General features: G+C 70.1%; 5 protein-coding genes across 6 annotated transcripts; 3 read left to right on the top strand and 2 right to left on the bottom strand.

The window, feature by feature from the left end:
- The first annotated feature begins 153 nt into the window (after positions 1–153).
- Positions 154–2242, top strand: LOC118246989 (mitochondrial ubiquitin ligase activator of nfkb 1-A-like). Of its 2 annotated transcripts, none has more exons than XM_035544609.1 (4): positions 154–286; positions 408–495; positions 578–698; positions 852–2242. In XM_035544609.1, exons 1-4 carry the CDS (start codon positions 176–178, stop codon positions 1549–1551), a joined length of 1020 nt encoding a protein of 339 aa, XP_035400502.1. In that variant the 5' UTR covers positions 154–175; the 3' UTR covers positions 1552–2242. The 2 variants fall into 2 exon arrangements, with proteins under 2 accessions (XP_035400502.1, XP_035400501.1); XM_035544608.2 differs by having other exon boundaries at positions 831–1707.
- Positions 2243–5888: 3646 nt separating this feature from the next.
- Positions 5889–7885, top strand: CAMK2N2 (calcium/calmodulin dependent protein kinase II inhibitor 2). Its single transcript, XM_035545010.2, is given in 3 exon segments — positions 5889–6104; positions 7780–7811; positions 7813–7885. Coding segments are annotated over 3 exon segments (240 nt in total). The 5' UTR covers positions 5889–5935; the 3' UTR covers positions 7852–7885.
- A 1820-nt stretch (positions 7886–9705) lies between these two features.
- Positions 9706–13109, bottom strand: EEF1AKMT4 (EEF1A lysine methyltransferase 4). Its single transcript, XM_035544966.1, has 3 exons — positions 12953–13109; positions 11664–11947; positions 9706–9993 (listed from the first exon to the last, which is right to left on the bottom strand). Exons 1-3 carry the CDS (start codon positions 13107–13109, stop codon positions 9706–9708), a joined length of 729 nt encoding a protein of 242 aa, XP_035400859.1.
- Positions 13110–13185: 76 nt separating this feature from the next.
- ALG3 (ALG3 alpha-1,3- mannosyltransferase) lies at positions 13186–15958 on the top strand. The gene is made up of 9 exons (XM_050712468.1): positions 13186–13371; positions 13526–13625; positions 13717–13864; positions 14093–14253; positions 14345–14465; positions 14690–14895; positions 15067–15144; positions 15327–15470; positions 15570–15958. Exons 1-9 carry the CDS (start codon positions 13236–13238, stop codon positions 15757–15759), a joined length of 1284 nt encoding a protein of 427 aa, XP_050568425.1. The 5' UTR covers positions 13186–13235; the 3' UTR covers positions 15760–15958.
- Positions 15959–16213: 255 nt separating this feature from the next.
- VWA5B2 (von Willebrand factor A domain containing 5B2) lies at positions 16214–23839 on the bottom strand. Its single transcript, XM_050712601.1, has 21 exons — positions 23701–23839; positions 23382–23543; positions 22993–23212; positions 22720–22874; positions 22278–22409; positions 22047–22171; positions 21744–21914; positions 21545–21655; positions 21209–21414; positions 21018–21132; positions 20761–20946; positions 20477–20651; positions 20109–20398; positions 18833–19058; positions 18413–18751; positions 18208–18345; positions 17971–18090; positions 17728–17805; positions 17482–17551; positions 17147–17255; positions 16214–16816 (listed from the first exon to the last, which is right to left on the bottom strand). The coding sequence occupies exons 1-21, from the start codon at positions 23837–23839 to the stop codon at positions 16214–16216; spliced, it is 3870 nt and encodes a 1289-aa protein (XP_050568558.1).
- Between the last annotated feature and the right edge of the window lie 3254 nt (positions 23840–27093).

Raw genomic sequence — 27093 nt, 5'->3', positions numbered from 1 at the left:
GGCCGGGGTGAGCGGGGGCGGCGGGGCCGGGCCGGGGCGGGCGGGGGCGGCGGGGCCGGGCCGGGGGGCGCCGGGCCCGGAACGGGAGGGCGCCGGGCGCTAGGCCCCGGTGAGGCCCCCGGGCCCCGGCCCCAGCCCCGCTCTCCCCTGGCAGGCACCGGCCGAGCCGGGCGCCATGGAGCCGGTGACGCCCGTGGAGCTGCTGTGCCTGGGCTCCAGCCTGGCCTTCTCGGGGCTCTTCTACTACCTGTACCGGAGGAAGGCCGGCGTGGCGGCGCGCGTGCAGGTAGCCCCGTGCCTCCGGGCCGCCCCCCGCCCGGCCGCTGGCCGCAGCGCCGCGGCTGGGCTCGGGCAGGCCGCATCCTGCGCGGCCCCGCGGGGCTCAGCGCCTGTCCGCGCTCTTCCAGGAGGCCCCGAAGCTGCAGGTGGGCGACGATTTAGCAGCGCTGGCGGCCGCAGCCGACGGGAAGTGCCTGCCCTACGTTGCCCTGGAAGGTGAGGAGGTCCCGCGGTTATACGCTGGGGACGGGGACCAGGCTCCCCTTCCCCGGGCTGCGACGCGTCCCTTCGCCCTCAGGCATCGTGCTGCCGGCCGAGGCGGCGCTGTCCAGCCAGTACCACCGGGGGATGCAGGGCGTGATCCAGAAGCTGCTTCTCAAGGAGCATCGGCTGATCTGGAACAGCTTGGCGCGGAGCTGGTGAGCGGTGGGAAAGGACGGCAGGGGTGGGCTCGCACCGGCAGGCCCGCACCCCCACCCTCCGGGGCCACGCGAGAGGCTCTCGGTTCAACCCCGGCAGCTCAGGGTTCCTTCACGCCCCCCGCATCTCAGCGCCGCGCTCTCCGCTTGCAGGACCGAGAGCGAGCGGGTGCTCTCGGAGCAGGTCTACACCGTCCCCTTCTTGCTGGCCTCGCCGGACGCCGAGGCGGTGACGCAGGTGAGCGTGGAGAGCCCGCTGCGAGCCGTCCGCCTGCCCCTGGAGACGGTGTACGAGCGCTTCCAGCAGCCGGCCCACGGCTTCCGCGACCTGCTGGGCCACTACCTGAGCGGGGAGAAGCCCAAGGGCATCCTGGAGACCGAGGAGATGCTGCGGGTGGGGGCCGCGCTGACGGGCGTCGGGGAGCTGGCCCTGCACCCCGACGGCTCGCTGCACCTCCAGCCGCCGGCCCGCGAGGGCGAGTATTTCTTGTGCCTGGGGGACTGGCAGGCGGTGCTGGCGGAGCTGGAGGCGGCCAGCGGCTTCTGGAAGGGGGCGGCGGCGCTGTGCGCGGCGCTGGGGCTGGCCGTCCTCCTCCACGCCGTGTGCCGGGCCCTCCGCCACGCGCGCCTCAAGCCGGAGCCCGAGGACAAGGAGCCCGAGGGCGAGGAGGAGGCCGAGGCCGGAGGGCTGGAGGACTCGTGCGTGGTCTGCCTCAGCCGGCCCCGCGAGTGCGTCCTGCTGGGCTGCGGCCACATCTGCTGCTGCTTCCGCTGCTTCCAGGCCTTGCCCAGCCGCCTCTGCCCCATCTGCCGGGGCCCCATCGACCGCGTGGTGCCCCTCTACCAGGCCTGAGGGTGCCTTTTGGGGTGGGGGGGGAACACAGGGAGGGGCAGCGCCAACCGAGCCCAGCCCCAAGCCTGGGGGAACCTCAGGGGTCCACCAGCACGCGGCTGTGTGGTTCCTGCTGGGGAGGGACGGGTCCCAGTGTGCCCCCGTCTGTCCTGGGGGAACCTACAGCCCCCCCCCCCCCCCCCATCCTGTTTGTCTGCCAAAGGAACCCCCCCTTAATGTGAGTGGGTGGGGGCAACGTACTTCTGGTGCCTAACGTAAGGAGTCCTCTGCACCCTCTGGGCCTGTTTCTGAGCCCTGACACCCCCCCCCACCCCCCCGCAGAAGGCACGTGGCTTTTTTTCCTTGCGTTGCTTTTCCAGCGCGTGGCTTTGTGGAGAGAACAGGGCCGGGGGGAGATCCCAGGGCCAGCGGGGCACAGCTGGGGAGGGCAGGGGCCAGGCAGAACCCCCCCCCAGGAGCCAGTGCCGTGCCACACCTGGGTGCCAGCGTCCCCCTACCTCGCGCCCGCACCCCGTAAGCAGGCTGTCTGGGGACAGGCACCCCCTTCACCAGCTGCCCTGGCACCCAGGAGGGGGACAGGGGCACCCTGCCCGCGCGCCTCCAGCACCCGCCGAGCCCCGCGCGCCCACCCCAGCGCCCCGCGGCCGCCTGGTACCGCCGAGGCTGGTCACCGATAAAGCCGGGGAGCCGCGCTCAGCCTCGCCTCTTCCTTCGCGCCGCTAACGCGGGGGGCCGGGGGCTGCCCCCGTCGCCTCCCGGCCCTGCTGGGCGGAGGGCAGGGGCCCCCAGCACCCCGGGGTGCGGGAGGGATGGGTGCCGTTACCGTGGCGACCGCCGCCCTGCACGCACACACCCCCCCCCCCCTCCACCCCCATCCCGCCTCCGGCGGCGTTGGGATGCCCAGGTTTTGGGGCGGGGGCGGCGCCGGCGGGGTGCGGGCGCGGGTGTGACCCACGGCCACCTCCGGGGGGACAGCGCCGGGCCGACGGCCCCCTGCCCCCAGCGGGGTGCCGAGGGCGCCTGGGGAAGGGGACGCCTCCTGTCGTACCCGGCGCCGTCCCCGCGGGCGCTCGGTGTGCCGCCGAGCACGGGGCCCCCTCCTGCCACCCTGCGCCCCCCCCCCCCCCGCCCCGGGGATGCCACCAGCCCCGCGGTGCCGTGTGTCCCGTCCCCCCCCCCGGCGCAGCGCAGCGCTGCCTGGCACCGCTCCCCCAGCGCCGTGACTCAACCGGCTCGGCACCAGCCGGAGCCCGGCGCTGCCAAACCGCCCGGCGCGGGGCTGCCGGCCCTGCCGCAGTGCCCGCATCACCCCCCCCCCCCCCCGGGGGTGGGTGCTGAGACGAAGGCGCGGAAGGGTGCTGAAAGCTGAGACGTGTCCCCCCCCCCCCGCCACGTCCCCGGGGACGCTCGGTCAGCACAGCGGGAGCGCGCGGCGCTGAGCCGCCCCCCCGCGATGCGGGGCCCGTGGGGACCCGGGTGTCCCCGCAGCTCTCGCCCCCACACCAGCCACAGCCCTGCGGGCGCCCACCCGTGCCCACCGCCCCCCCGCACCACCCCCCCCCGGGGCTGCCAGCGGCTCCCCCCTGCGTCCCCGTCTGTCGTCATGGCGATGGGACGTGGGGACAGGCGGCGATGGAGCCTCGTCACCCTGCAGGGCTGCTCGCCACGGCCGGGGTCCCCCAGCCCGGGGCCAGGCGGGGATGAAGGGGTTTTGGGGTGAAGCCCCTCCCCAGGCACCCCCCCCGCCCCCCCGCGCCGGTGCGGCCCCGGCGTCACCGGGACCTCAGCCCCAGGTGGCTCACGGGGGGGACGGGGATGGTGCCATCCCTCTTCCACCCGCCCCAGTGCGGGATTTGGGATGGGAGCCCACCGGGGGGGTCCCAGAGGAGCCCTTTTTCCTCATCTCACTGCCCCCGAGCTCTTCGCCACCGACAGCCGGGCTCGCCAGCGGGGCGCACGTCCCCACCGCCACGGCGAGTGCCGCCAGCGGCACGCCCGGTGCACATCTGCTCCCCCAAACCCGGGGACAAACAGCCTGCCCGACACCCCTGCCTCCCAGCGACCAGGCAGCCGGCGCCCCATGTCCCCAGCCCCCCCTCGGGGACACCCCCGGGTGTCGGTGGCAGCAGGGAGCTGGCGCTCGGCGAGCGCGGCCCCGGGGCTGCGGCAGCCGCCAGCAGCGGTGCCATTTCACGCTTCTTGGCAGGGCCGGGAGCGGAGCAGATGGAGGCACCGCAACACAGCCTCCAGGCACGCCTCCGCGGGCCCCCCCCCCCGTGCCACCGGCAGCTCCCCGGCCTGCTGCTCGCACCCCAAAAATCACCGGGAGCGCCAGGGGCCGTGGGGGAAGCCATCGCCTCCGTCCGGGTGCCGGGTCCTCGGTGAGCATCCTCCTGGGCCTCCCCCGGGGACACCAAACCCTGCCAACGCAGCCCCTTCCCCTGCTGGGGGACCTCTCCTGGTGGCACCTCGGGCACCTGAGGGCAGGCTGCTCACCCCGAGCCGTGCCCTGAAAAGCTCTGGGGCAGTTCGGGGCTGCTCCTGCCCTTTTGGCATCCCCACGCAGGGGGTGGCAGCGCCCGCAGGCGCACGCTGTCCCTCGCACGGGCAGCCCACGGCCGCTCCAGCAGTGCCATCCCCATCACACCCGGGAGTCCAACCCCAAACCAGCCCCAGGAGGGGGCCACAACCGCCCCCAGCCCCGTGAGGTGTCCCGGCCTCTGCTCGGGAGCTGCAGCCCCCGTTTAGGGGCTGGGGCAGGATAAAGCTCCCACTTCCCCAGCCCCCAGGAGCCCCGTGCCCGCTCACCAAACACCCCACAGCCAAGCCGCTGCTCCTGGGCACAGATTTGGGGCCAAGCAGGGTGCTCCCCGCGGGACCCAGCCCCTCTGCAGGACCCAGCCAGGCTGGGAACCCCCTGGGGCACAGCACCAGCCCCACAACCCATCCGCACCTCGCCACGCTCGCCCCAGCCCCACGGCTCGCCGGTCCGTGCCCACGGGCAGCGGCACGTGGGCCCGGCGGTGGGAAAAGCAGGGCACATCTCAGCGTGGGCCTCTCGCCTATTTTCCCAGGCACTTTTTTTTTTTTTTTTTTCTTTCTTTCTTTCTTTCTTTCCAGAAGCCATCACATGAAAAAGTTCAAGCTGGTTCCCCGGCTACAGCAGGAATAGAGGCAGCTCCTGGCCGGCGGGGAGGGGGCACGGCTGCCCTGTCCCTTCCGTCCCCGCTGTCAGAGGGGAGCGGAGCTCTGCAGAGCCCGGCACAAAGGGAACGCCACGGCCGAGCCTTCCCGAAATAGCCGTACCTGCCCGCTCGCCTGGGCCGCTCCAGCCGACCGACGCTCTCCTGCAGCGTCTTTCAGGATCTCAAAGCGCGGGCCGAGGAGGTGGTGGCGGGCGGGGGGGGGGGGGGGTAAACGGGCCACAGGCTCCGCGAGAACCCCGCTCTCGTCCCCTAGAGACACCCAGGGGTGCTTGTGGGGCTGGGGCTCGGCCACCACGGGAGCTGCAGGGCTGCCCCACGGCGTGCGTCTGCGCCGCCCTCATCCTCCCGGACAAGGGCCGAGCCCCATCGTGGGGCAGAGCAGCACCACGCAGCCCTCGTGAGGCCGGCGGCCCCCCTCCCTGGGCTTAAATACCCCCAGGTGTTGGGGGGGGGGGGGCAGGTGAAGGCTGTTCAAGGCCAATTTGGTGCAAGTGGGGCTTGGGGGGGGGGCAGGGGGGAGTATCGGGGTCCCCTTGGGGCTGAATCACGGCTGGCTGCCCCACGGGGCTCAGCTCCCTCCTTCCTTGCCCCCAAAAGCCCCGGGGGGAGCGGCCGAGCCGTGGGGCAGGGGCACCTCGGGGCACCGTGCACCCACGCGTCCCCCCCCCCCGCAGGCTGACGCCCCGCATGTGGGGGGCCGAGGAGACTGCGGGGGGGCCGAGAGCTCCGAGGCGGCGATGGAGGAGACCCCAAAACTGGGGGAAGGTCTGCGGTAGGGAGGGGGGGGGGGTCCCCAGACGGACGGGGATGGGGACGCGGACGCGGGGACCCGGCGGGGGGCACCCGGGGCCGCCCGTCCTGCGGGACGCCCCCCGCTCCCCTCCCCTCCGGTCCCTCCGCTCGTCCCGGCCGTGCTCGGAGCCGCCCCCTCCCGCCCCGCCGGGGTGGGGGGGGGGGGGGGGGGTCCCCGCTCCCCCCGGATGCATGACTTCATCCTTCCGCCCGCCCGCCTCGCCTCCCCGCCGCCGCTCCGCCGCCGCCGCTTCGCCGGTGCCGCCGCCGCCGCCGCCGCCGCCGGTGCCGCCCGCCCGCCCGCCGCAGACTGGCTGCTCCCGGCCCGGCTCCGGAGCGGCTCGGCACGGCACGGCACGGCCCGGCCCGGCCCGCTCGGCCCCGCCATGTCGCAGGTGCTGCCCTACGGCGAGGACAAGGTGGGGCGCTACGGCGCCGAGCCCGAGGCGGGGGAGCTGCCCTTCAGCTGCCGCCTGCAGGACACCAACGCCTTCTTCGGGGGCAACCAGGGCAAGCGGCCCCCCAAGCTGGGACAGATCGGCCGCGCCAAAAGAGGTACCCCCCCCCCCCCCCGCCCCCCCCACCTCGGCTGTCACCCCCCCCACCCCGCCCCAAATCCCCGCGGTGTCCCCGGGATGCGGCTGCCCACCCCCCCCCCCCCCCCCCACCGCCCCTTCCAGCATCACCCGGACCCCCGGCTCTGCCCCACGGCATCCCCAGCGCTGCCCGACCCCCCCCCCCCCCCCCGGCATCCCCGGGACCCCAAGATCGCAGGACCCCCCCCCCCCCCCGACCCCACTGCAGGCAAGGTGTCCCCCCCCCCCCCCCCCCCGGAGCTGCCCCCCCGTCTCCCGCAGCCATGGGCTGCACACGGGGCTACCCCAGGTACCCCCCCCCCGGAGCTGCTCCTCAGCTCCCCTGGGGTTGCTGCACACCTCCGGGGCTGCCCGAACCCCCCCCCCAGCCCTACAGGCCCCCCCCCAGCCCTATAGACCCCCCCCAGCCCCATAACCCCCCCCTTCCATCCCCGCCTGCCGCAGAGACCCCCATCAGCAGCACCGCTGCTGACCAACAGCCCCCCCCCCGCTCTGCTGCCCCCCCCCCCCCCCCCCCGGGCTCCATGAAGCTGGCATGTCGTGTGTGCCCCCCCCCCGCTTTGCTGCTTGCCGCAGAGACCCCGTCAGCTTCAATCGGGACCCAAATAAACGCCCCCCCCCCCCCCCGATGTGTCACCACCATCCGTCACCCCGGTGCCTTGGGGAACCCCGACCGCAGCCCCTGCCATCCCTGCAGCCCCCCCCGCACCTGCTGGGGGGGCCCCACGGGGACCCCCCCCCCACTCCCTTCATGAGCTGCCGAGGCAAAATTGGGGGGGGGGGGGACACCCAGAGACCCCCCCCCGGCACGAACACACCCCGTGTCCCCCGCTCCACGCCCCCCTTTGCGGTGCTGATGGATGGGACTAGCGGCCCCCCCGGAGGGGATGGGGGGGGGGCAATTCCCTCCCCCGCTGGGCATGGGGGGGTCTGGCTGCTGCCCCACTGATGCTGGCGGTGGGGGGGTTCTGGCCAATCCGCCCCCAGGGTGCTGCTGGGGGGGCCGCTGACCCTATATCCCCCCCCCAGGTAGAGATGCTGGTGTGGGGGGGTCCTGCCCAGGCGGTGATGGGGAGGGGGGGGGGATGCTGCGTAGCCCCCCCGGTGGGGATGCTGATGTGGGGAGGGGGGGCTCTGGGGTGATGCCGTGGGGGGGTCTGTCTGTCCGGCAGTGTGCTGGGGGGGTCTGTCCGGCCCCCCCCCCGTGCTGATGTTGCCTGCGGGAGGTGTGTGTGGGGGGGTCCATCCAGCAGCGGCTGGTGCCCCCCCCGCTGGGTCATTACCCATTCCAGTCCTGTTGCTCGCAGCAGCGCCTGCCGCAGCGCAGAGGGGGGGTCCCTTCCTGCCCCCCCCCCCCCCCCGCCCACGCCATCCACCCACAGCCGCCGCGGGGAAAAGGAGGGGGGGGGGGGGGCACCCCATGCCTGTCCCCCCCCCCCCTCCATCACCCCATCCCCCCCTCCAAACCCCTAGGGGGTGGCTGTAAGGGGGGGGGGGCGCATCCAGACCCTCTGCGGGGAGAGGAGGAGGAGGGGGGGGGGATAAGGGAGGAAGGGCCGGGCGCTGCCCCCCCCCCCCCCCCCCCCCGCGTGTCCCCGCACCCACCCGCGCCCCCCCCCCGCGTGTCCCCGCAGTGGTGATCGAGGATGACCGGATAGACGAGGTGGCTCAAGGGCATGACGGAGAAGTCGCCGTCGGGGGTATAAACCCGGAGCCGCCGCCAGGACCCTCGGGCCCGGGGGGGGGCACAGACGAGGAAAGAGAAGGGGGGGGGCGGTGGGAGGCCATGCCCGCGGCCCTCCCCCCCCCCCCCCGAGGCCCCACGGGGGGCGCAGCAAGCGGGGAGAGAGGTGGGGGGGCCACCCCCCCCCCCCCCCCCCGGGTCCCCCCCACCGCCTCCATACGCTCCCACCGGCTTCGGGGTCGCCCCCCCCGGGCCATGCACTTTACCCCCCCCACCCCCCGCAGCAAGGGACCCCCCCCCCCCAAAAAAAAAAAAACAACAACAACAACAAACCCACATCGTGGGGGGGGGGCACGGGGCTGAGCGGGGCCGGAGCGGGCTCGAAGCCGCCCCCGGTGCCATTTTTTTGCTCCATCGTTTTTTTGCATGAGCTTCGGTGGCCCCCCCCCCCGGCGCCGCATCCCGGTGCCGAAAGGGTCACCCCCCCCCCCCCCCCCCCCCCCCACTCCGGCAAACAGCTTCTTTTTAGAACAGAAAAACAAAAAACAGAACAAAAAAAGAAAAAACTTTCCTCATATTTGTATTTTTATATCCGAATATTTGTTTAAAAAAAAAAAAAAGAAAAAAAAACCCGAGCCGCTGACGGCGAGGTGTTGAAGTAGCGCATCGGGGGGGTTAAAAAAAAAAAAAAAAACGCAAATGGTTCATATTTTTTTCCATAAGAAAACCGAGAAAAAAAAAAAAAAAGAAAAAAAAGGGGAAGGTGAAGAGAAAGAGAGAGAGAGAGAGAGAGAGAGAAAAACCCACGGCCCCCCCGCCGGCAGCAGGACTTGGGGAACGTCGGTGGGGTTCGCACGCGCCATCCATCCATCGCCCCGCCAGCCGGGGCGCCCGCATCCGTCGCTGCCTCCCTCGGGAGGATTTTGGGGGGGCCTGGGGCTTTGGGGGGGGGGGGGGGGGTGCTGGGGAGGTTTGGGGAGGGGGAGCGGGGAGGGCAGGGGGGGCCGTTCCTGAGTTGTCGTTTTTAATTTTGTACTTTAATTTAATTTTATTTTTTAAGAAGCTTCTCGGGGCCGGGGGGGGCGGGGGGGGGGGGGGGGGGGGGTCTGGTGTGCATGAGAAACTCGTCATCTTTTACGATAACCTACGAGTGGCATTTATGGAGACGACAACGCAAAAAAAAAAACCAACAACAACGAGAAAACAAGAAAAAAAAAAGAAAAAACACACAAAAAAAAGAAGAAAAAAGATACTTGTGTCATGATGTTCTGCGAATGATCCATTGTAAATTTAAATGCCATTTTTCACTGTACTGGTGAACAAAATGCGATGAATAAAACACATTCATGTACCGACGCCAGCCCGGCACCGCCTGGTCCTTCTCCCTGCCCGTTCCCCCCCCCCCAGCTTCACCACCGCCCCCCCCCCAGGATTTGGGGCCGCCGGTTTTGGGGTCCGACCCCGGAGTCCTTGGCGGGTTCCTGGCACGGGGCGGGGGGGGGGCACGGCTGACCCACTTAGGGCTCTCACCAGAAACAGCGGCTCTAGTGCCCGGTAAATATTGCCCCGCCGCGGGGGTGTCCCCCTGTCCCGCCTGGGGGGGGGGGGGGGGACACCCGGGGGCCGCTCCCCCCGAGCTGGCTGCCTGGAATTAAACCCGCTTCGGTTTCATTACCGGCCGCAAAGCCCCGAGCCCTGGCTGCTCTCCAGAGGAGCAGAGCACGGGGAGGGGGGGGGGAAAGGGATGAGCGAGGCGCGGCCCTGTCTGCCCTGCTCCCCCCCCCCCCGCTTAGGGAACCCCCCCCATCGCTCACACCCCATAAATCCATGCAACCAAGGCACAGAGGAGGCGGGGGGGGGGGTGCCCCCCGCCAGGTCACAGCTGGATGGCGAGCAGGTAGTCCTCGTCCTCGTCCTCATCCAGGGGGGGCGGCGGGCTGGGGGGCGCGGGGGGGTGCCAGAGCCGTTCCCCCAGGGCCAGGTCGGAGGCGGCCAGGGGCTGCCCCTTGCACATGACGTAGAGGAAGTAGTGGAAGGCGTCCCCGCAGGCGGCGTGCCGCAGGGACCAGCCGAAGGCCTCCTGCGCGTAGTGGGGGGCGCGGAAATGCGGCTGGGCGAAGGTGATGGAGAGGAAGCGGCCCCCCGGGCGCAGCACCCGGCTCACCTGCGGGGAGAACGCGCCGGGACAGGGCCGGCGGGGTTGGGGGCGGGGGGGGGACAGACACACGGTTAGGTTCGGCCCCGCAGGACCCGTCTCCATCCCCCGAAAATCCCCCTTGTACCCCCCACATCCCAAACCCCTCCATCCCGTCGCCGGCGGGCACCCGTGCCGCCCCCCCCCCCCCCCCCCCCCAGGGTGAAAGCCCGAGCCGTTTGAGTCCCGACCCTTTTAATCACCATTTTCTCCTGGCTGGAACTAAGCCCCCGCTAATAGGATGGAAAAGAACATCAATTTTCTTGCTTGGCTTTATCCAATGTCAAAAGGCTTTCACGGCCGGCGCTCGCGTGCTCGGCATGCAAAGGCAGCGCCTGGGGGGGGGCCAGCCCCCAGCGCCTCCCGCGGGGACCCTGCGTCGGCACCGGGGGGTCCGACCCCCAAAACTTTGTGCCTGTATCCCACACCCCATTAACACAGCACTAACGGCCCCTGCTTGGGAAGGGAAACCTTCCCATTTCCCCGGCCAAAGCGGGGGTCCCCCCCCGCTTCGCTCCCCAATAACCAGGTTTGGGGACCAGCCCCGTGGTGGGTGTCCCCCCGGGGGTGTCCCCGTGGTTATGCGGGTCCTCACGCCCCCCCCCGGCCCCCAGGGAGGGGGGCAGCAGCTGATCCCGTTACCGCGAGGGGCTCCCTAAGAGGATTGCGGGCAGCAGCCGGGGGGGGCGCCGGCGTGGGGGGCTGCTCGGGATGGCGGTGCTGTAATGGAGGTTTCCAGGTCAGGGCCGGGAACGAGATGAGGAAGGGGGGGCCCAGCATGGACCCCTCAAGCCTGGCACGGAAACAGCGCCCTGAGTGTTGGGCGGGGGTCCCGCATCACCCCGAAAAGCGATGTTAGGAGGCTGTGAACCCCCCCCGCCCCCCCCATGAGAAGGGAGCAGGGGGTGGGATGAGGACGCCGGCCCCAGGAGGACCCCCTCTGCAAATCAGCGGGGTCTGGGGCACGGTGCCGTGCCCTGCGGTGCTGGGGGAAGGCAGGGATTGAGCAGAGGATTAAAGAGGGAAAAAAAAGAGAAAAAAAGAAAAAAAAAAAAAAAAGCTAAATCCTCGCTGTTTGGCCAAGTGACAGGGACTGGCACGGCCAGGATGCCGAGGGCAGCCCCGCTGCCCGCAGCGTTCAGGGCCCCGGGCTCAGACAGGCAATGCCTGAAGCTGGGGGCACAAGGGGACAAGGGGGGGCTCCCAGCACATGCCCCCCCCCCCCCCCCGCCGCGGTGGCTTCATCCCGGTCCCCGCTGCCAATTAGCAGGGACCCGGAGGCATCGCCCGTCCCCGTGGCAACACCAGGGCCCTGTCGATACTGATGGGGGTTCCCATGGCAACCCCGAGACCGGGACCGCAGGACGGGGACCCCGCTAACGAGATCGAAGATGGGGGGGGGCCACAGGATGTCACCTTCCCCGGGGCTGGCAGGGCCACCGCCGCGCCCCCCCCGCACGCATCCACGCACGGGGACGCATCCTGCCCCCGGTGCAGAGCATCACGGGGGGCAAACAGCACCGGCTGCGGGGCTGCCGGGGAGGGGACGGGCGTTTTCCCCGTTCCCCCCCCGCCCCACCACCACCACCACCACCCCAAACACCCCCCCGGCTCCGGCACTCGTGGCCGTGCCGCCGTACCTCCGCCAGCACCCGGTGCATCGCGGCGGCGGCCCGGGGCGAGACGCGCCAGGGGTCTTTCTCGTCCACCAGCAGCACGTCCAGGGTGCCCTTCTCCAGCACCACGTCGAAGGAGGCGTCGGGGAAGGCGAGGGCGCGCATGTCCATGACGGCCCAGCGCAGGCGGGGGCAGCGGGCGTAGCGGGCGCGCATGGCCTCGATGCAGGCGGGCGAGAAGTCGATGCTGGTGACGTCCTGGTAGCCCCGCTCGTGCAGCTCGTAGCTCAGGGCGCTGGTCCCGCAGCCTGCGCTCAGACGGGGCGGGTGCTGCTCAGATGGGGGGGGTTCCTGGTCCTAACTGGGGGGTCTTGACAGAGCTGGGGGCCGCCCTGTCCCAACTGGGGGGTCCCAATAGAGCTGGGGGCTTCCTTGTCCTGACTGAGGCATCCCAAGAGAGCTGGGGGCTTTCCTGTCCCAACGGGGGGGTCCCAACAGAGCTGGGGGCTTTCCTGTCCCAATAGGGGGATCCCAACAGAATGGGGGCTTCCCTGTCCCAACTGGGGTCCCCAATAGAGCTGGGGGCTTCCCTGTCCCAATGGGGGGATCCCAACAGAGCTGGTGATTTTCCTGTCCCAACGGGGGGAGTCCCAACAGAGCTGGGGGCTACCCTGTCCCAGTGGCCCCAACGGGGGGGGTCTCACCTACCCAAGCCAGGACCCAAGCCAGGAGTTTCCTGTCCCACCGGGGGGGTCCCACCTGAGCTGGGGGCTTCCCTGTCCCAACTGGGGGGGTCCCAACAGAGCTGGGGGCTTCCCTGTCCCCATAGGGGAGCCCCACCCCTGTCCCAAGGGGGTGTCCCACCCGAACCAGAGGTTTCCCTGTCCCACCTGGGGGGTCCCCACCCGAACCCGAACCCACCTCTTGTGCCTCCCCCCCCCCCCCCGGACCCAAGCAGGGGACACAGAGGCGTCGGTGACCCCAGCACGGTGCCACCGGGGGGGGGGGGGCACAGCGCATCCCCTGCCCACAGCGGGGTTCCGGGGGGGTCACACACACACACACACGGGGGGGGGGGGGTGTCGTTAGCAGCAGCGGGCTGAGCCGCTAAGGGGATCGGCGATTCCACCCCTAATCCCCCCTAATCCCCCCCCCACATCTAATCCCCCCCCGACCCCCCCCCCCAGGTGGGATTATCACCCCGGTGCCGCCCTGCCGGCTCCCTCACAGCCCCCGGCACCCCCCCGGGACCCCCCCGGGACCTCCCAGGACCCCCCGGTCCCCCCCTAGCCCCGGGGGGGGGGGCCCCATACCGAGGACGAGCACGCTGTCTCCGTGCCTCAGCTCTGCCTCCAGCAGCTCGCTGAAGCGGCCGAAGCCCCCCAGCCACTCCCGGGGCTCGGCGGCCCCCTCCCGGTACCGCTCGTCCCAGTAACGCCTCTGCCGGTACCGGGGGGGGTCCGACCGCATGGCGGAGGCGGTGCAGGGAAAAGATGGGGGGGGGGGAGGGGGGGGGAACAACGGGCGGCTTCCGGGCTGCGCCTCGTCCCGGCGGCTCCGGCTGGAAACGCGGCCCCGGGGAGGGAGGGCGGCGGCATGGCGGCCGTGCTGCGGCGGGCATGGCGGGGCAGGCGGGCGGCGCTGCTGGAGCCCCGCTACACGCCGCTGGTGGCCGCCTGCCTCTGCCTGGCCGAGGGGGGGGTCAACCTGTGGGTGATCCGCAGGGTGCCCTGTGAGTCGTGGGGTGGGGGGGGGGGGGGTGTTATTTTTTTTTTTTTTTTTGGGGGGGGGGGTATTTTTTTTTGAGGGGGGGGGGGGAGGCTGGGGGCAGCCTCACAAGGCGCTCATGCTCGCTGCCGTGTCCCCCCCCCCCCCCCCCCCCGCAGACACCGAGATCGACTGGAAGGCCTACATGGCCGAGGTGGAGGGCTTCGCCAACGGCACCCGCGACTACACGCAGCTGCGCGGCGACACCGGGCCGCTGGTGTGAGTGGCGAGGCTGTGGGGAGGCCGTCCTCCTTGGGGAGGCAGCGAGGGGTCCGGCCTCTAAACCCCCCGTCCCCATTTCTCCCCGCAGCTACCCGGCCGGCTTCGTGTACGTCTTCCTGGGGCTCTACTACGCCACGGGGCGAGGCGCCGACGTCCGCCTGGCGCAGTACATCTTCGCCAGCCTCTACCTCCTCAACCTCCTCCTGGTCTTCCGCATCTACTGCCGAACCAACAAGGTGACCGGCCGGCCTCCGCGGGGCTTCTCGGGGGCTGCGGGGACCTGTCCTGGGTGGCAGGGGTGGTGTGGGGTTGGGGTCGGGGGGCTGGAGGGGCTCGGCAGCGGTGGGGTGGGCTGCTGGTGGTCTCCGTGTCCCCTGACAGCCTCCATGTCCCCTGGTGGTCTCCATGTCCCCTGGTGGTCTTCTTGTCCCCTGACGGCCTCCGTGTCCCTCTGTCCCCGCAAGGTCCCCCCGTACGTTTTCTTCTTCATGTGCTGCGCCTCCTACCGCATCCACTCCATCTTCGTCCTGCGGCTCTTTAACGACCCCGTGGCCATGGCCATCCTCTTCCTCGCCGTCAACCTCTTCCTGGAGGAGCGCTGGTCCTGGGGCTGCCTTCTCTTCAGGTGCGGGGCTGCCGGGGCTGTGCTCGGCGCGGGGGCTTGCCGGGGGCACCCCCCACGGGAGGCCGCAGCGGTAACTCTGCTCCCCGCCCAGCCTGGCCGTGTCGGTGAAGATGAACATCCTGCTCTTCGCACCCGGGCTGCTCTTCCTCCTCCTCAAACGCTTCGGCCTCCTGGGCTGCATCCCCAAGCTGTGCATCTGTGCCCTGCTCCAGGTAGGTCCCGGCGCCTGAGTGCCTGAAACCCCCGTGTGGATGCGCTGCGGCCCCAGTACCTGCCCTGGCCCCACGCAGCGAGCTGGGCGTTGCTGAAGAAGCAAATCCACGGGGCTCCAGCCTCTCCCTGCCGCCCCGTGTGGTGCCGGAGGCCTCGGGAGGTGTTGTGAGGTGATGGAGACCTGGCTTGTGGCTGCTGCGAGGTGCTGGTGCGTGTCCGGCAGGTGGTCCTGGGGCTGCCCTTCCTGCTCGTGAACCCCGTGGGGTACCTGAGCCGCTCCTTCGACCTGGGGCGCCAGTTCCAGTTCAAGTGGACGGTGAACTGGCGCTTCCTCCCAGAAGAGGTTTTCCAGAGTCGGGCTTTCCATGCCCTGCTGCTGCTGGCTCACCTGGCTGGCCTGGGGCTCTTCGCGCTGCACCGGTGGCACAGGTGAGCGCCGGGACTCCCCGCGAGGGCTGGTCCCTCTCAGCCTCCCCCCGTGGGGCAGGATACAGCCCCCCTGCCCACACAGAGATCTGGGGTTGTGCGGGGAAGCTACTGCTCTGAGAGGGTCAGGCTCACAGGGGAAAGCTGAGACCACCATTTGTGCTTCCCTCTCAGGTCCAGCGAGAGCATCCTGTCTCTGCTAAAGGACCCCGCCGACAGAAAGCACCCGTCCCCTCCGCTGAGCGTCAACAATATCCTTTGGCAGAGTGGGCAGCAAGGAGAGGGGGAGAAAGCGGGGCAGATTTTAGGCTTGGCCTCCACAGGCTCCCTTCCACCCCGCTGTGGGGACGAGGTGTAAGGGAGCTGTGCCGCCAGGCTGGGGAGCCGTTGTGGGATCGCGCCGTGTGCGTTCGTCGCCTTAATGCCCGCGCACAGATCGTCTTCGTCCTCTTCTCCTCCAACTTCCTGGGCGTCTGCTGCAGCCGCTCCCTGCACTACCAGTTCTACGTCTGGTATTTCCACACGCTGCCCTACCTGCTGTGGTGCACCCCGACTGCCAAGCTCGCCCACATGCCCAAGTACGTGCTGGCACGAGTCGGGGCCACGTGTCGCCAGGGCTTTGGGAGCCGGGGGGGGCTCTCGTGTCTCCCCTGCTGACCCCCAGCTTCTCCCCGAAGGGTGCTGCTGCTGGGTGTGATCGAGCTCTGCTGGAACACCTACCCCTCCACGGTCTGCAGCTCCCTCTCCCTGCACATCTGCCACGGACTCGTCCTGCTCCAGCTCTGGTACGGCACGGCCCCGCTGCCGGCCCCGCACGTGCCTCAGCCGAGCAAGAAGCCCGCGCCCCTCTCCAAGAAGGCGCAGTGAGAGCGTGGCCGGCTGGACGATGGGAACGGGCTCTGGGACTGCTCCTTCTGCCTGGTCTTCTTCCCAACCAGCTCCCAGGCTGCCCCCGCTCGCCCCGGGAGGGCCCCGAGTCCTGGAACTGTGCGAAGGGGGCAGTGCGGGGACCCCCCAGCGGGCAGGACTTCTCCAATAAAGGGGGCTTCAGGAGCCCTTCCCCAGCCACAGTGTCCTCGTGCTGTGGCAGCGCCAGGCGAGCTGTGCGTGAGCCTGGCCCACCTCCAGGGGATCCTCGTTCCCTGCCTGCTCCTTCCCCCAGGGGATGGCTGGGAAGGGAGCGATGCTCTCCAGGGCTCCACCGAGCCCCGGCGTGGGCTCAACAGGGCTGATGGCTCCCTGCCCGCGACACAGACACGCACACAGGCAGCACGGAGCCAGGCGTCTTTATTGGCCCCCCCCCACCCCCCTCCCCGGGCCATCACACGTTGTTGGGGTTGTAGCACAGCATGTTCAGCTTGATGTTCTCGTCCCAGTGACGCAGCAGCAGGAACAAGTGCCTGGCTGCCCCTTTGAGGCAGCCCACGTCCACGCCCTCGGGCAGCCGCTGCGCCTGCAGCCACGCGTCCGCCTTGGCCGCCACCAGCTCCCACTCCTCGAAGAAGCCGGCGCAGCGGTGCTCCAGCCACGCCAGGGCCACCGCCGTGGCCCAGCTGGCGCTCTCCAGGTCCTCTGGGCCCGCATCCTGCCAGCTGAGGCCAGCCTCGGAGGGGGCGGCCGACTGGGGGCCGGTGTCGGACTCGGAGCCGTGCCCGCTGTCCGCCTGCGCCCACACGGCCGCGCTGGGCACCTCGGAGCAGGTGCTGTGGGACGGGGGCGACCCGGGCTCGGGGGCTGCCGCCGGCTGCTCCTCGGCGGAGGGCCCTGCCCCGGGGCTGCTCTTGGCCACGGGGGACGTGGGGCTGAGGCTGGCGCGGTGGGAGGCGTACGGGGAGGCCCGGCGCAGGCGGTCCAGGGGGATCTGCACCACCTCGGAGAAGCTCTCGGTGAGCTGGAAGGGCCCCCGGGCTTGCTGCAGCTGCACCTGCAATGGGGGCGGGGGGGGGGAGGTGGGAAACTGGAGGGTGCCACGAGGGGACTCAGACCCTCTGCAGTCCCAGTACGCATGGTTGGGGCTTCAGGGACTGCCCAAATCTCCCCCCCCAAGAGCTCGCAGAGGCCCCCAGGGCCATGCAAGGACACAACAGCGCTCGTCTGAGCCGCTGGATTTGCATCCTCGGCTGTTTCGGCCAGGCTGCTGCAGCTGGCGAAACCGAGCATCTGCCCCGGGTGGCGCAGGTGTGGGACGCGTGACCCAGCATGGGGGGGACGGACGCTGTTTGACCACCCCCCCCCTCCAGGGACGGGTCCCTACCAGCGGCAGGTAGTCGTGGCTGGCGCTGGTGCTGGAGCGCTCGCTCTCCGGGCTGAGGCAGTGCGGGCGCAGCGCCAGGCTGGGCCCCCTGCGCCGGCTCAGGCTGAACCTGCCCAGGGCAAAACAGTGCGTTAACGGGGCAAGGGGGGGCCCCCGTCCACTGCCAGGCTGCCGCAAGGAAGGGGCTGGAGCACTGACCCCCCCACACACACACCCGACGTATGGCACAGGGGACAGCTGACCCGCAGCCCCCAAGAGGTGGCACTGCCCCTCTCCCCATGCCCCGTGGGGTGCTGCGTCCCCCTGCCCTGGGGCGCGGTGCGGGGCAGCCTCACCTGGAGCCAGCGATGCTCTCCGTGGATTTCTGGGAGCCCATGGAGGAGGTGGAGGGGCTGGTTGGAGGCCCTGGAATGGGAAAAGCTGAGCGTGGTGGGGCCGTGGTGCATGTGGAAGCGTTCATCCCGTGTGCCCTGCCCGGTGAGGGGGTTCGGGGCACGGCGGGTGCCGCAGCTCACGGCTGCCAGCGCCGCGGGGCTCCACCGGTGAGGGGGCAGCCCCTGTCCCTCACCCCCTGGACGTACCGTTAGTGCCGTTCTGCTTTTCCCAGCCCGAGGTGGCGGAGGAGACGCTGGCTGGAGACCCGGGGACCTCATCCCTCTCTGCAAGACAGCAAAGCCCCGAGGGCACCGCGTCTGCCCCGTCCTCGTGGCACGGAGCTGCTGCCCCCTCCCCAGCACGGGGCAGAGATCGGCATCTCCTCCTTATGACTTGGGGCAGGTCACCAACAGTTCTGGGGACACCCCGCAGTGCCCAGAGCCCCGTACCTGCGCCGATGAGAGCCTCGTCCTGCTCCTCCACGTCCCGCTGCTGGCCCAGGCTCGCCGAGCCGCTCCGGTGCCGCCAGCTCCCGGCCGTGCCCGTGCGCGGGTGGCTGGCCGAGCCGGCTGCAAGGCACCGCACCAGCTCAGCCCGTGCCGTGCCCGCTCCCCTCCTCTCCCGCTGTCCCTTTCCCATCCTCTCCCCCCCCAGCTCCGCGCCAGGACCCCCACGGCCCTTCCTACCTCTGCCCCACACCTGCGGGGCCGTGGGCAGCGCTGCCCGCGTGGCTCCATCCACGGGCACCACGCAGGTGTAGAGGGAAGGCACGTTGCAGGCTTTGCTGGTCTGCATGGCTTTCAGGCGAAACCGGCGGGCGAAACCTGCCCGGAGGGGGCCGTTAGCGGGGGGTGACGAGCAGCAGGGACCGGGACGGGGACCGGCACCCACCCTGCTCCAGCTCGGCCTCCCGCTGAGCCGCCGTCTCGCTGTCCCGGATGACGGAGCGTGCCGCCAAGCCGTGCAGCGGCTTCTCCCCGTCCACGCCCGCCCGCCGCCGGGGCTCCTCGCTGCCCGTCCCGTCCCGGGGCCGCAGCAGGGACTCGAGCGAGGCCGTCACCTCCCAGGACACGGGTTTGCCGGCCCGCAGCCCGTGGATCACCACGTGGCAGCGCAGGGGCAGGCAGGGATCGCCCTGGCTGGGCTCCCTCGCCTCGGGCGACGCGCTGAAGAGGTAGGAGGGCTCCACCAGCATGTCCCAGTCCAGGTGGGTGGGCGAGAGGAGGTTATCTGAGCGGCAGAGGACGCAGGCTTGGCACGGTGGCTCTTTGTGACGCTGAAGCCACCCTCGACCCCCAAGCCACCACTCACTCGACTCCCCCACGCTGTGCTGCAGCCGCGGCGTCTTGGGACCCAGCTGGTCCAGCCGCCCCTCCAGGGACTGGTTCCTCTTCTGCGACACCTTCTCCAGGGCCCGGCAGAGCCGGCGTGCGTCCAGCTCCCCGTGCGGCGAGGAAAAGCTGCGGCCGGCCAGGGCGGCTCGTGCCAGCGCCTTCTGCCGCCGCGCCAGCTCCTCGGTGCTCAGGGCCACCGGTACCTGCGGGGAAGGCTCACGGCGAGCCGGTGGTCACCGGCAAAGAGCCCAGACGGGGCCCGGCTGTGCCAAAACGCGACGGGGCACCTGCAGCCCCAGCCCCGGCCCCGCTCTGCCCTGCTGCTCCGCAAGCTGGCACCCGCGACCCACCAGCCTCCCCGAGCAACAGGCGGTGCTCGCCAGGCGCTTAATGCACGTGGGAACGACTGATTGCACCGAGACGGGGGTTTGCAAACACCTGGCTCAGGCTGACGTGGAGACGGGAGGATTCCTCGGTGATGTCTGAGCGTGCGGGGGCTCAGTTCAGCTGCTCAAGGCTGGCTCAGGCACACCCTGGTGCCTGCCTGGGCTTCAGCCTGGAGCTGGGGCAGGGCAGCGGCACCCGGCTGCATGTCACCCCAACAGCACGGGGGGATCGTTTACGCCACGGGGAAATCACTTACGCTTGACATTTCAGCTGCAAAGGCCACCAGCTGCCCGTGCTATTGTGCAGCGGGAGCGGGTTACCTAAGCCGTGCCAGGAAGGAGCAGCAGGGTGTCCCGGAGCCGGGTGACAGCTGGCCTCACCTGGCCTCGGGGCCGTCCTCACCCTGCTACCGGGGGGCAGCCGTGACCTGGCTGGATTTTAAACCCAGCCATTAAGCAGCCGGGACGTGCCCGTCGCTAATGAAGCATCATTCGCCTTTGGCAGAGGGCTGAGGAAGCCGGGCAGGAGCCAGACCACCCTCTCCCTAGCTTGGCAGGCTCGGCACCTGGTGCCAGCCCAACTGCTTTCGCTTGATTCCTGCGGCATCAACGAGGACCTGAGCTGGCTGAGGCTTTGCTTAGCCGCACGGCTGCCTACCAGCCCGGAGAACGGGGGGACCATTTGGTCCCCAGCTGTCTGGTTCCAGCAGGACAAAACCACGCAAGGAGCCTCCTGGCAGCACCCAGAGCTGAACCTTGCTCACAGTCCAGCCTCCGGCCCGACAGCCACGTGTCCAGGCACAATGGGGCAGCGAGACCCCAGCTACGCGGGGACCAGCCCCAGTGCCGCGGGTAGATCAGACTTACCTTGACGCCAGCCGGGGCCGGGGCCGAGGGCAGCGGGGCGGATTTGGTGGAGGACTCGCAGAGGGACAGGCTCTTCTGGCCCTGCTGGGAGGCGGCGTCGGGGGCCGGGGAGCCTCCCTCGGGGGCCACGTCGCGGGAGCCGGTGGACTCGCTGCTGGTGGAGCTGCGGGAGAGCAGCCCCTGGCTGCGGTCGGTGCTGACGGAGCAGTGCGTCAGGACGTACTGCTCCTGGATGTAGGAGGGCTGGTAAATCCGCTTCCAGATGTCTCCCCCCGAAACGAGGTCCGTGCCTGCTCGGCAAATGGACACCCCATCAGGACACTGCCCCCGTGCCACCCCCACTGCTCCCGCTCCTCGTCCTCACTCACTCCGCTCCGACTCCTCCGTGCCACCAGCCGAGACCTCCAGGGAGGCCTCTCCGGAGCCCGCGCTGCCTCGGGACGGCTCACGGCGCTCCCCAGGCACCGGCGGCCGCGTCCCCCCAGGACTGGGCACCTCGTCCTGCGAGGGGACAGCCGAGCCCCGTCGAGCCCTGTCCCGGCCCTGGTGGAGAGAGGGTCCTGCCATCAGCCCCATCACGCAGAGCCCGGTGGCACCGCCACGTAGGGGGCCAGAAATGTGCCGGGGAGGTCTTTAGGGCCGCCGGTCTCACCGCCGGGCGCCTGTCCCGGAATCGGGCGATGCTGTACAGGGTGCAGTAGCTGACGAGCCGGTCACCGGGGTACAGGGCTGCGATCTCAGTGGGCGAGAGCAGGGCCTCGGTGCTGTCGGGGACGTACCAGTCGATGGTGATGTCGCTGACGGCCGGCTCGATCGCCTTCTTCAGGGACTTGATGAGCTGGGGGGGGTGAGAGGAGCTGGCATCCAGCTCGGTGGTGCCCCCATTCCCTGCCCCGCGCCGGGCCCTACCTTGGGCTGCAGCCTCTCGGCCGGGCTCAGGAACTCGGCACGGCCCCGGCTCAGCTTGGCCATGGCCGTCAGCAGCCGCCGGCACGCCCGCGGGCCCATGCCGAAGCTGAAGCACCTGCGGGAGGGAGCCATGCACCGAAAAACCCCGTTTTTTGGGGGAAAAGCGCCGTGCCTCCGCCGCGGTGCCGTACCTGGCGGTGCTGGCCTGCCGGCGCACCAGCTGGAGGATCCTGCCCGCGCCGCCCGCTGCCGCCGCCGCGGTGAAGAGGAAGAGCTGCCGGGGGTAGCCGTGGTGCAGGGGCTGCGCCAGCGCCCAGCTCAGGGCCGCCAGGAGGTTGGGGCCACCCGTGGCCGCCCGCAGCTCACCCAGGTGCCGGCAGGCATGGCACAGCGTCTCCTGCCCGCACGGACAGACGGACGGCTCGCGGGGACGGACGAGAGCCCCGTGGCCACCTGCCCGTGGGGAAGGGGTCAGGGTGGGGAGGACGGAGGGGGCCAGGGGCTGCGCTTCCCCCGGCAGCACTCACGTTGCTGCAGAGGCGGCTGGAGGGGAAGAGCGGCTGGACGTCGGAGCCGAAGCCGGCGATGTTGAGCAGGGTCCCCGACGGGAGGCTCTTCAGGGCCACCAGCAGAGCTTCCTGGGGTGGCGGCGGGGACGGGGAGCGCTGCTAAGGACCCACCACTCGGTGAGAGCCCCTAGCCCTCGCTGCCCCTCCTCACCTTGACCTTGTCGACGTCGGGGCCGCTCATGGTGCCGCTGCGGTCGACGAGGAAGAGGACCTCGCGGGTGACGCTCTGCAGGTCCCCCGGGATGGGCTCCACCGCCGGGCAGAAGTTGAGCATCAGCACGGGGTTGGGGAAGATGTCTTTGTGGAAACGCTTCTGCACAAAAGCCACCTGCAAGCCAGGAGGGAGGGCGAGGGGCTTCCTCGCACCCCTCAGCCCCACAAAGCCCACACCGGGGTCTTCCTCACGTCCCCCCCGCCCCGTTGTCCTCCCTGCGGGCTGGCGGTGGCCGTGCCCCGTCACCTGTCTCTCGCCGCTGCCATCCTTCCTGGCTATCCGCGCGTAGTCCCGGCGGCTCCGGATGTGCGCCTCGTACTCGGGGTAGCTCATGGTGCCTTCCTCCATCACCAGGTGGGGCTGGTGGGGCTCTGGGGGGCAGCGGGGGCTCACAGCCACCCCAAGCCCAGATGCTTTGGGGGGCCATGCCCAACCTCCCCCAAACCCGCGGCTTTTCCAGGCGCCGGCAGCCCTTACCGCAGGGGTAGAGGATGATCTCCACGTCCCTGTCGTAGCGGTGATGCTCAGCCAGGGTGACACAGGTGGTGGTGGCGGAGGTGGCCCAGGGGTCGGCGTCGGCACGCAGCGCGTGGGTCGGGCTCTCCAGGCCTGGGGGGGGAGACACAGAGGTGGGGGCAGCCCCGGTCGGCTCCGGACCTGGCACGGCCACGGGCCCAAGGACGCCGCTCGCCTGCCAGCGCTGATGGGATTACCGCTGCCGGCAGCCAGGAGCACCCCGTCTGCCCGACACCCCCCGCAGCCTCCATCCATCCATCACGCCTCCGCCGAGGACAGGACGGAGGCTGCTGACTCAGAGCCTGGTGGCAGCGGCCCAGAGCCGTGGCCCTGCCAGGTGTGGGGTGATTTGGGGAGGGGGGAGGGGGGGCTCAGCCTGCAGCCCCCGCACCCCCAGCCCTACCTGCCAGCAAGCAGGGGCCCTTCACCAGCAGCTCAAAGGCGAACTCGTAAGGAAAGGGGTTGCGGGGCTGTCCCCAGAAGATGTCCGTGCTCTCCGCGGGGGCCGCGGGGGCAGGCTGGCTCCGTGCGCCGGGCCCCCCGAAACAGCTGGTGGGGCTGCAAGGGGAGCGGGGTGAGGGCAGCGCCGGGGCCCCCGCGCCTCCCCTGCACCCCCGGCGTCCCCCCCCGGGACGGCAGAGACTCAGGAAGCAGTGAAAATCACCATAGGGCCAACCTGTCGTCACACAAGCTTCCCGGCTCGCTCTCACGCTCGGGGGCGGCGGCGACGCGGGGCGCGAGGACCGGGGGGAGGACGAGGCGCAGGGCCCCCCCCGGCAGCGTGGGCAGCTCCTGCGCCGTGCGCAGCGTCACGGCCAGGCTCTCGGCCGGGCCCAGCAAGCCCGTGCTGATGATGAAGGTGGAGCGCTCGGCGTCTTCGTCCAGGACGAGGTGGCCTGGGCAGAGGGGGAGCAGTGAGGAAGAGGAGCATCTCCGCCACCCTTCCGGAGAGGGGACAATGGGATCTCCAGTCCCAAAGACCCCCAGGTATTGGGATGGCCTGGCTGGGGCTTGCCAGCCCCTGGTTCCCCCCCCACCTTACCACACAAACGCAGCAGCACTCACCGCCGGCACAGCGGCGTGGCCGCCCGGGGCTGGTGCGGCACTCGAGGCAGCAGTCCTGCGCCCGGTGCCGGCTCTGCACCTGGAAGGTGACCCGCCGGCTGCCCGCCGCCGCCTCGAAGCCGGCCACCACCTCCGACTCCTCCAGCGGGTAGATGAAGACGCCTGCGGGCGGGAGAGAGCCCCGAGGCAGAGCCAAGGCAGTGCCCCAAAAAACTCATCCGAGCTGCAGGGCACGCGCGGTGCCCTTGCAAGGTAAAGGGGCTGGGGACGAGGTGCTCCCCAGCACGGGGGTTTTTAGGGTCCCTACGACCCCTCTTACCTTCCACGGGCTCCTCGCGGGGGTTGGTGTACACGAGGTGGGCGGTGATGCTCAGGGCGTAGCCGTTGGCACAAGCCTTCACCCTGGAGCTCTTCAGGGGCAGAGCCTCCCAGGAGGAGAGCGCGTACAGACCCGGCATGGTCCCTCAGTGCGGGCTGCCAGGAAGGGGGACACGCTCGTCATCCCCACAGGGGGATGGGACGCATGGACCTGAACCCAAATCTTTGCTCTGGAAATGGGGTCTGGAGCCAAACCTCAGCACTCCGGAGCCATGGAGCCCGCAGGCAGGCAGGACTCCTAGGCACACAGCCACACGTGTGTCCCCATCTCTCGGCCACCCCAAAGCAGCCTGGCGGCTCTGGGGCCTCCCCAGCCCATCTCCCCCGCTGGCTGGGAGAGGAGCATCTGCTGCTCCCATCTCCATCCACCCACAGAGGTTACCAGGGCAATTTGTTTTAAAAAAAAAAAAAGATGCGAGAGAAGCCCGCAGCGTAGCTAGGACAAAACAGAGTGCGGTGTTTGCTGGGGGGTTAATAATTAACAACAAGGTCAGCACTGCTCTGAGGAGCGGCACGGAGGGGAAGGCTCTGCAGGGAGGGGACGATGCTCTGCCGCGGGGCAGTGAAGCTTGGCACAGAGATGCAGGTGTGTGGCCGTGGGAGGAGGCTGCTCGGGACGCCTTGCAACCCACAACACCCCGGAGCAGCATCCCAAACCGCTGCCCGGGGTCTGCCCAACGTCTCTTCATCCACTGCCATCACCAAGTCTCGTGAAACATTCAGGGCAGCCTGCGTGGCTCCGCACCCCCCCACCGCATGCCCTGCCCGGCCCAAGCGTCTGGCACCAAGCAGCCGCGTCCCGCCGCGGGCTTCAGCGCGTGGCAAGGACAAGGCCAGGTAGGAGCAAACCATCTGGTCCCCCCGCCCTGGCGGCCTTCGCCCCAGGAACAGCTCGTGCGGGCATCAGGAACACGAGGCCGGGTGCCCTCGTCCGAAGGGTGCCTCGGTTGGAGCATCCTTGAAGGCAGAGCAGGGCTGAACCTCGGGAACAGAGCCGGGCACGGGGCAGGGAGCTCCCAAGGGGCTGTGTTAGCCACGTGGCTGCATCCCAGGAAAACGAGCCCATCAGGCCAGAGGGGAGCTGAGCGCACCCGGATTGGCACCTTGGGGTGGTGCTGCCACGTCCCCGTCACCCTGCACTCCTCGCCACCTCCAGCCCCATGTGCAAGGTGCCCCCGCCTGCTCTCACATCACACAGGGGGGCACTCTGCCCGCAGCACCCAGCCTGGCTCTGGGGACCTGGACGCCCCCTGCCCAGCTTCTCTGAGCCATTACGGAGGGATTTCACCCCAAAGCCCTTCCATTTGTTCCCAAGGCACCTGGCCCAGCGCTCAGCAACGCGCCTGCTGTTTGCCGTGCCGCCCCCTGGCCGGGGCACGCCGCCTTGTTTACCCGGCTTACAGGAGAAGCTGTCCCGGCTGCTTTTTATCACTCCTCATTGCATTTACACTGCCAGGGTAAACAGGGCCCATCTGGCCCTGCCGCGCTTCCCGCAGGCTGCTCTAAGCCCCGAGGTAATGAATAAAACCAGACCCGCAGGTCCTCGCCCCGGCCTCGGCCCCCGGAGCAGCAAATTGTCCCCGGTGCCAGCGCGGCATCGCCAGCGGGTCCCCCCTCGCCACCTCCAGCACAGCCACCGGCACCCTCACAGCCCCCTCCTCATCCTCCCTGCCCACGGAGCTGTGATGAACGCTAAGGCGAGAAGGAGCTCACCCCTCGGTCCGGATAACTTCGTGTCTGCCCTTTCCCCTGCGAGCGGGAGGACTTGTTCCAGGCAGGCTGCTGCTGAAAGCCAGGCGTGCGCGGTGCCCGAGCTCACGGGGCGGCTGTTGGCAGCCGGGAACACCGGCACAGCTTCACCTGCTGCACCGACGGCTGCCTGGCCAGAGCCAAGGGGGGTTCAGCCCGGACAGGGGCAAACCCAGTGGAAATTTCCACTGGAGACGAGCGGTGACAGTGGCACACGCCTGCGAACGACCGGGATGGAGGGGCTGGGTCCTGAGTCCCTGCGGCAACACCCCACGGAGATCATATCACCTGCTGCTTGGGGGCACTGCCCCGTGCTTTCCCCTGCCTGCGGGGCAGCCCTGCATCCCTTGGCCGGGACATGAGGCCCTGGGAGCAGGATCTGTCCCAGCAGAGCCACTGGAGCAGCGGCAGTGCTCCAGTGGGGCACACCACGTTGCAGGGAGCCCAGAGCAGTGGGATTTCCCCAGAGGCTGCAAAAGGCAAAGGGCACCACGGGCAGGGGGCTGCCCGGAGCCACGCTCAGCTGCCCCCAGCCCTGACCCCCAGCCCTCAGTGCTCTCCTCGCGGCTTTCCCTGCTGGAAAGTCTGAGCGGAGCAGAGCACGGTGTGTGCAGGCACACAGACCGTGTCCAGGACAGACGCTGCCCCCTTCAAAGCCCCCTGCCCACCACAGCACACGGTTCCCAGCCACGTTGCTGCTGGCTCAAAGCTCTCTCTTGCCCCCCTCCCCAGCTCTGCCCCCCTCTCTGTCCTGTCCTGCTGCTCTTCCATCCTCTGAGCCACTAAAACCCCTGGAAAACCGCAGCCCCGTGCCATGGAACAGGAATTACTTCCCTTCAGTGCACCCCCACAAAAGCACCCCAGCCCCACGGACCCCCCCCCCCAGCACGGGACGTGCCAGCAGGGCAGCCCTGCAGAAGGCTCCCGCTGCCCCTGCGGCCGCGGGGTGTTTATGGCACAGCCCACAGCCCCGTTGTTGATGCCCTGGGGCATGGTCCTGCAGTTATTAACGCCACCGGTGCTGGCTTTAAAGTCCTGGTGGTCTCAGCACTTTCACGGCCCCACTGCCTGGTTCCCTTCTAACCCCCACCCCTGCAACCCAGAGCTACCCCACAAGCAGCTGCGTGAACCCAAAGCACCCCGGTCCCGCCGCCCCAGGCCTTACCTGGAGGACGAGGATGACACAGGGGCTGCGGGCTCAGCACCCCAAGGAGCCGTCCGAAGCCTCTGCCCGGGGGGGGTCTCTTCCCTTTCGGTGGGGGTCCGCACACCCGGGGCCGAGCGGTGCCGCCGCCGCCCCTCCTGCTGCAGCTCCTGCTCTGGCACCGACTCCTTCACCGCCGCTGCTCCATCCCTCGCTCCCTGTGCCAGCAGCCAGGGCTGCTCCAAGCCCAGCCTCGTTAAAGAGACACGATCCCTGCCACCGTGGCCCCGGGGAGGGCTGGGGGACGCGCTCACGTGTGGCACCGGGGGGGGGGGGGGGTCCCAGGGGATGGCCGAGGGGACCAGGCACGGGTGGGTGTCACGGAGCGCTGAAGCAGAGCATCCGCCCCAAACGCAGACACCGCGGGGACCCACGGAGCCC

This window comes from Cygnus atratus, chromosome 9, assembly GCF_013377495.2.
Source record: "Cygnus atratus isolate AKBS03 ecotype Queensland, Australia chromosome 9, CAtr_DNAZoo_HiC_assembly, whole genome shotgun sequence".
Lineage (NCBI taxonomy): Eukaryota > Metazoa > Chordata > Aves > Anseriformes > Anatidae > Cygnus > Cygnus atratus.
The sequence above is the reverse complement of the archived record's forward strand: the minus strand, read 5'-3'. Positions and strand labels throughout refer to the sequence as shown.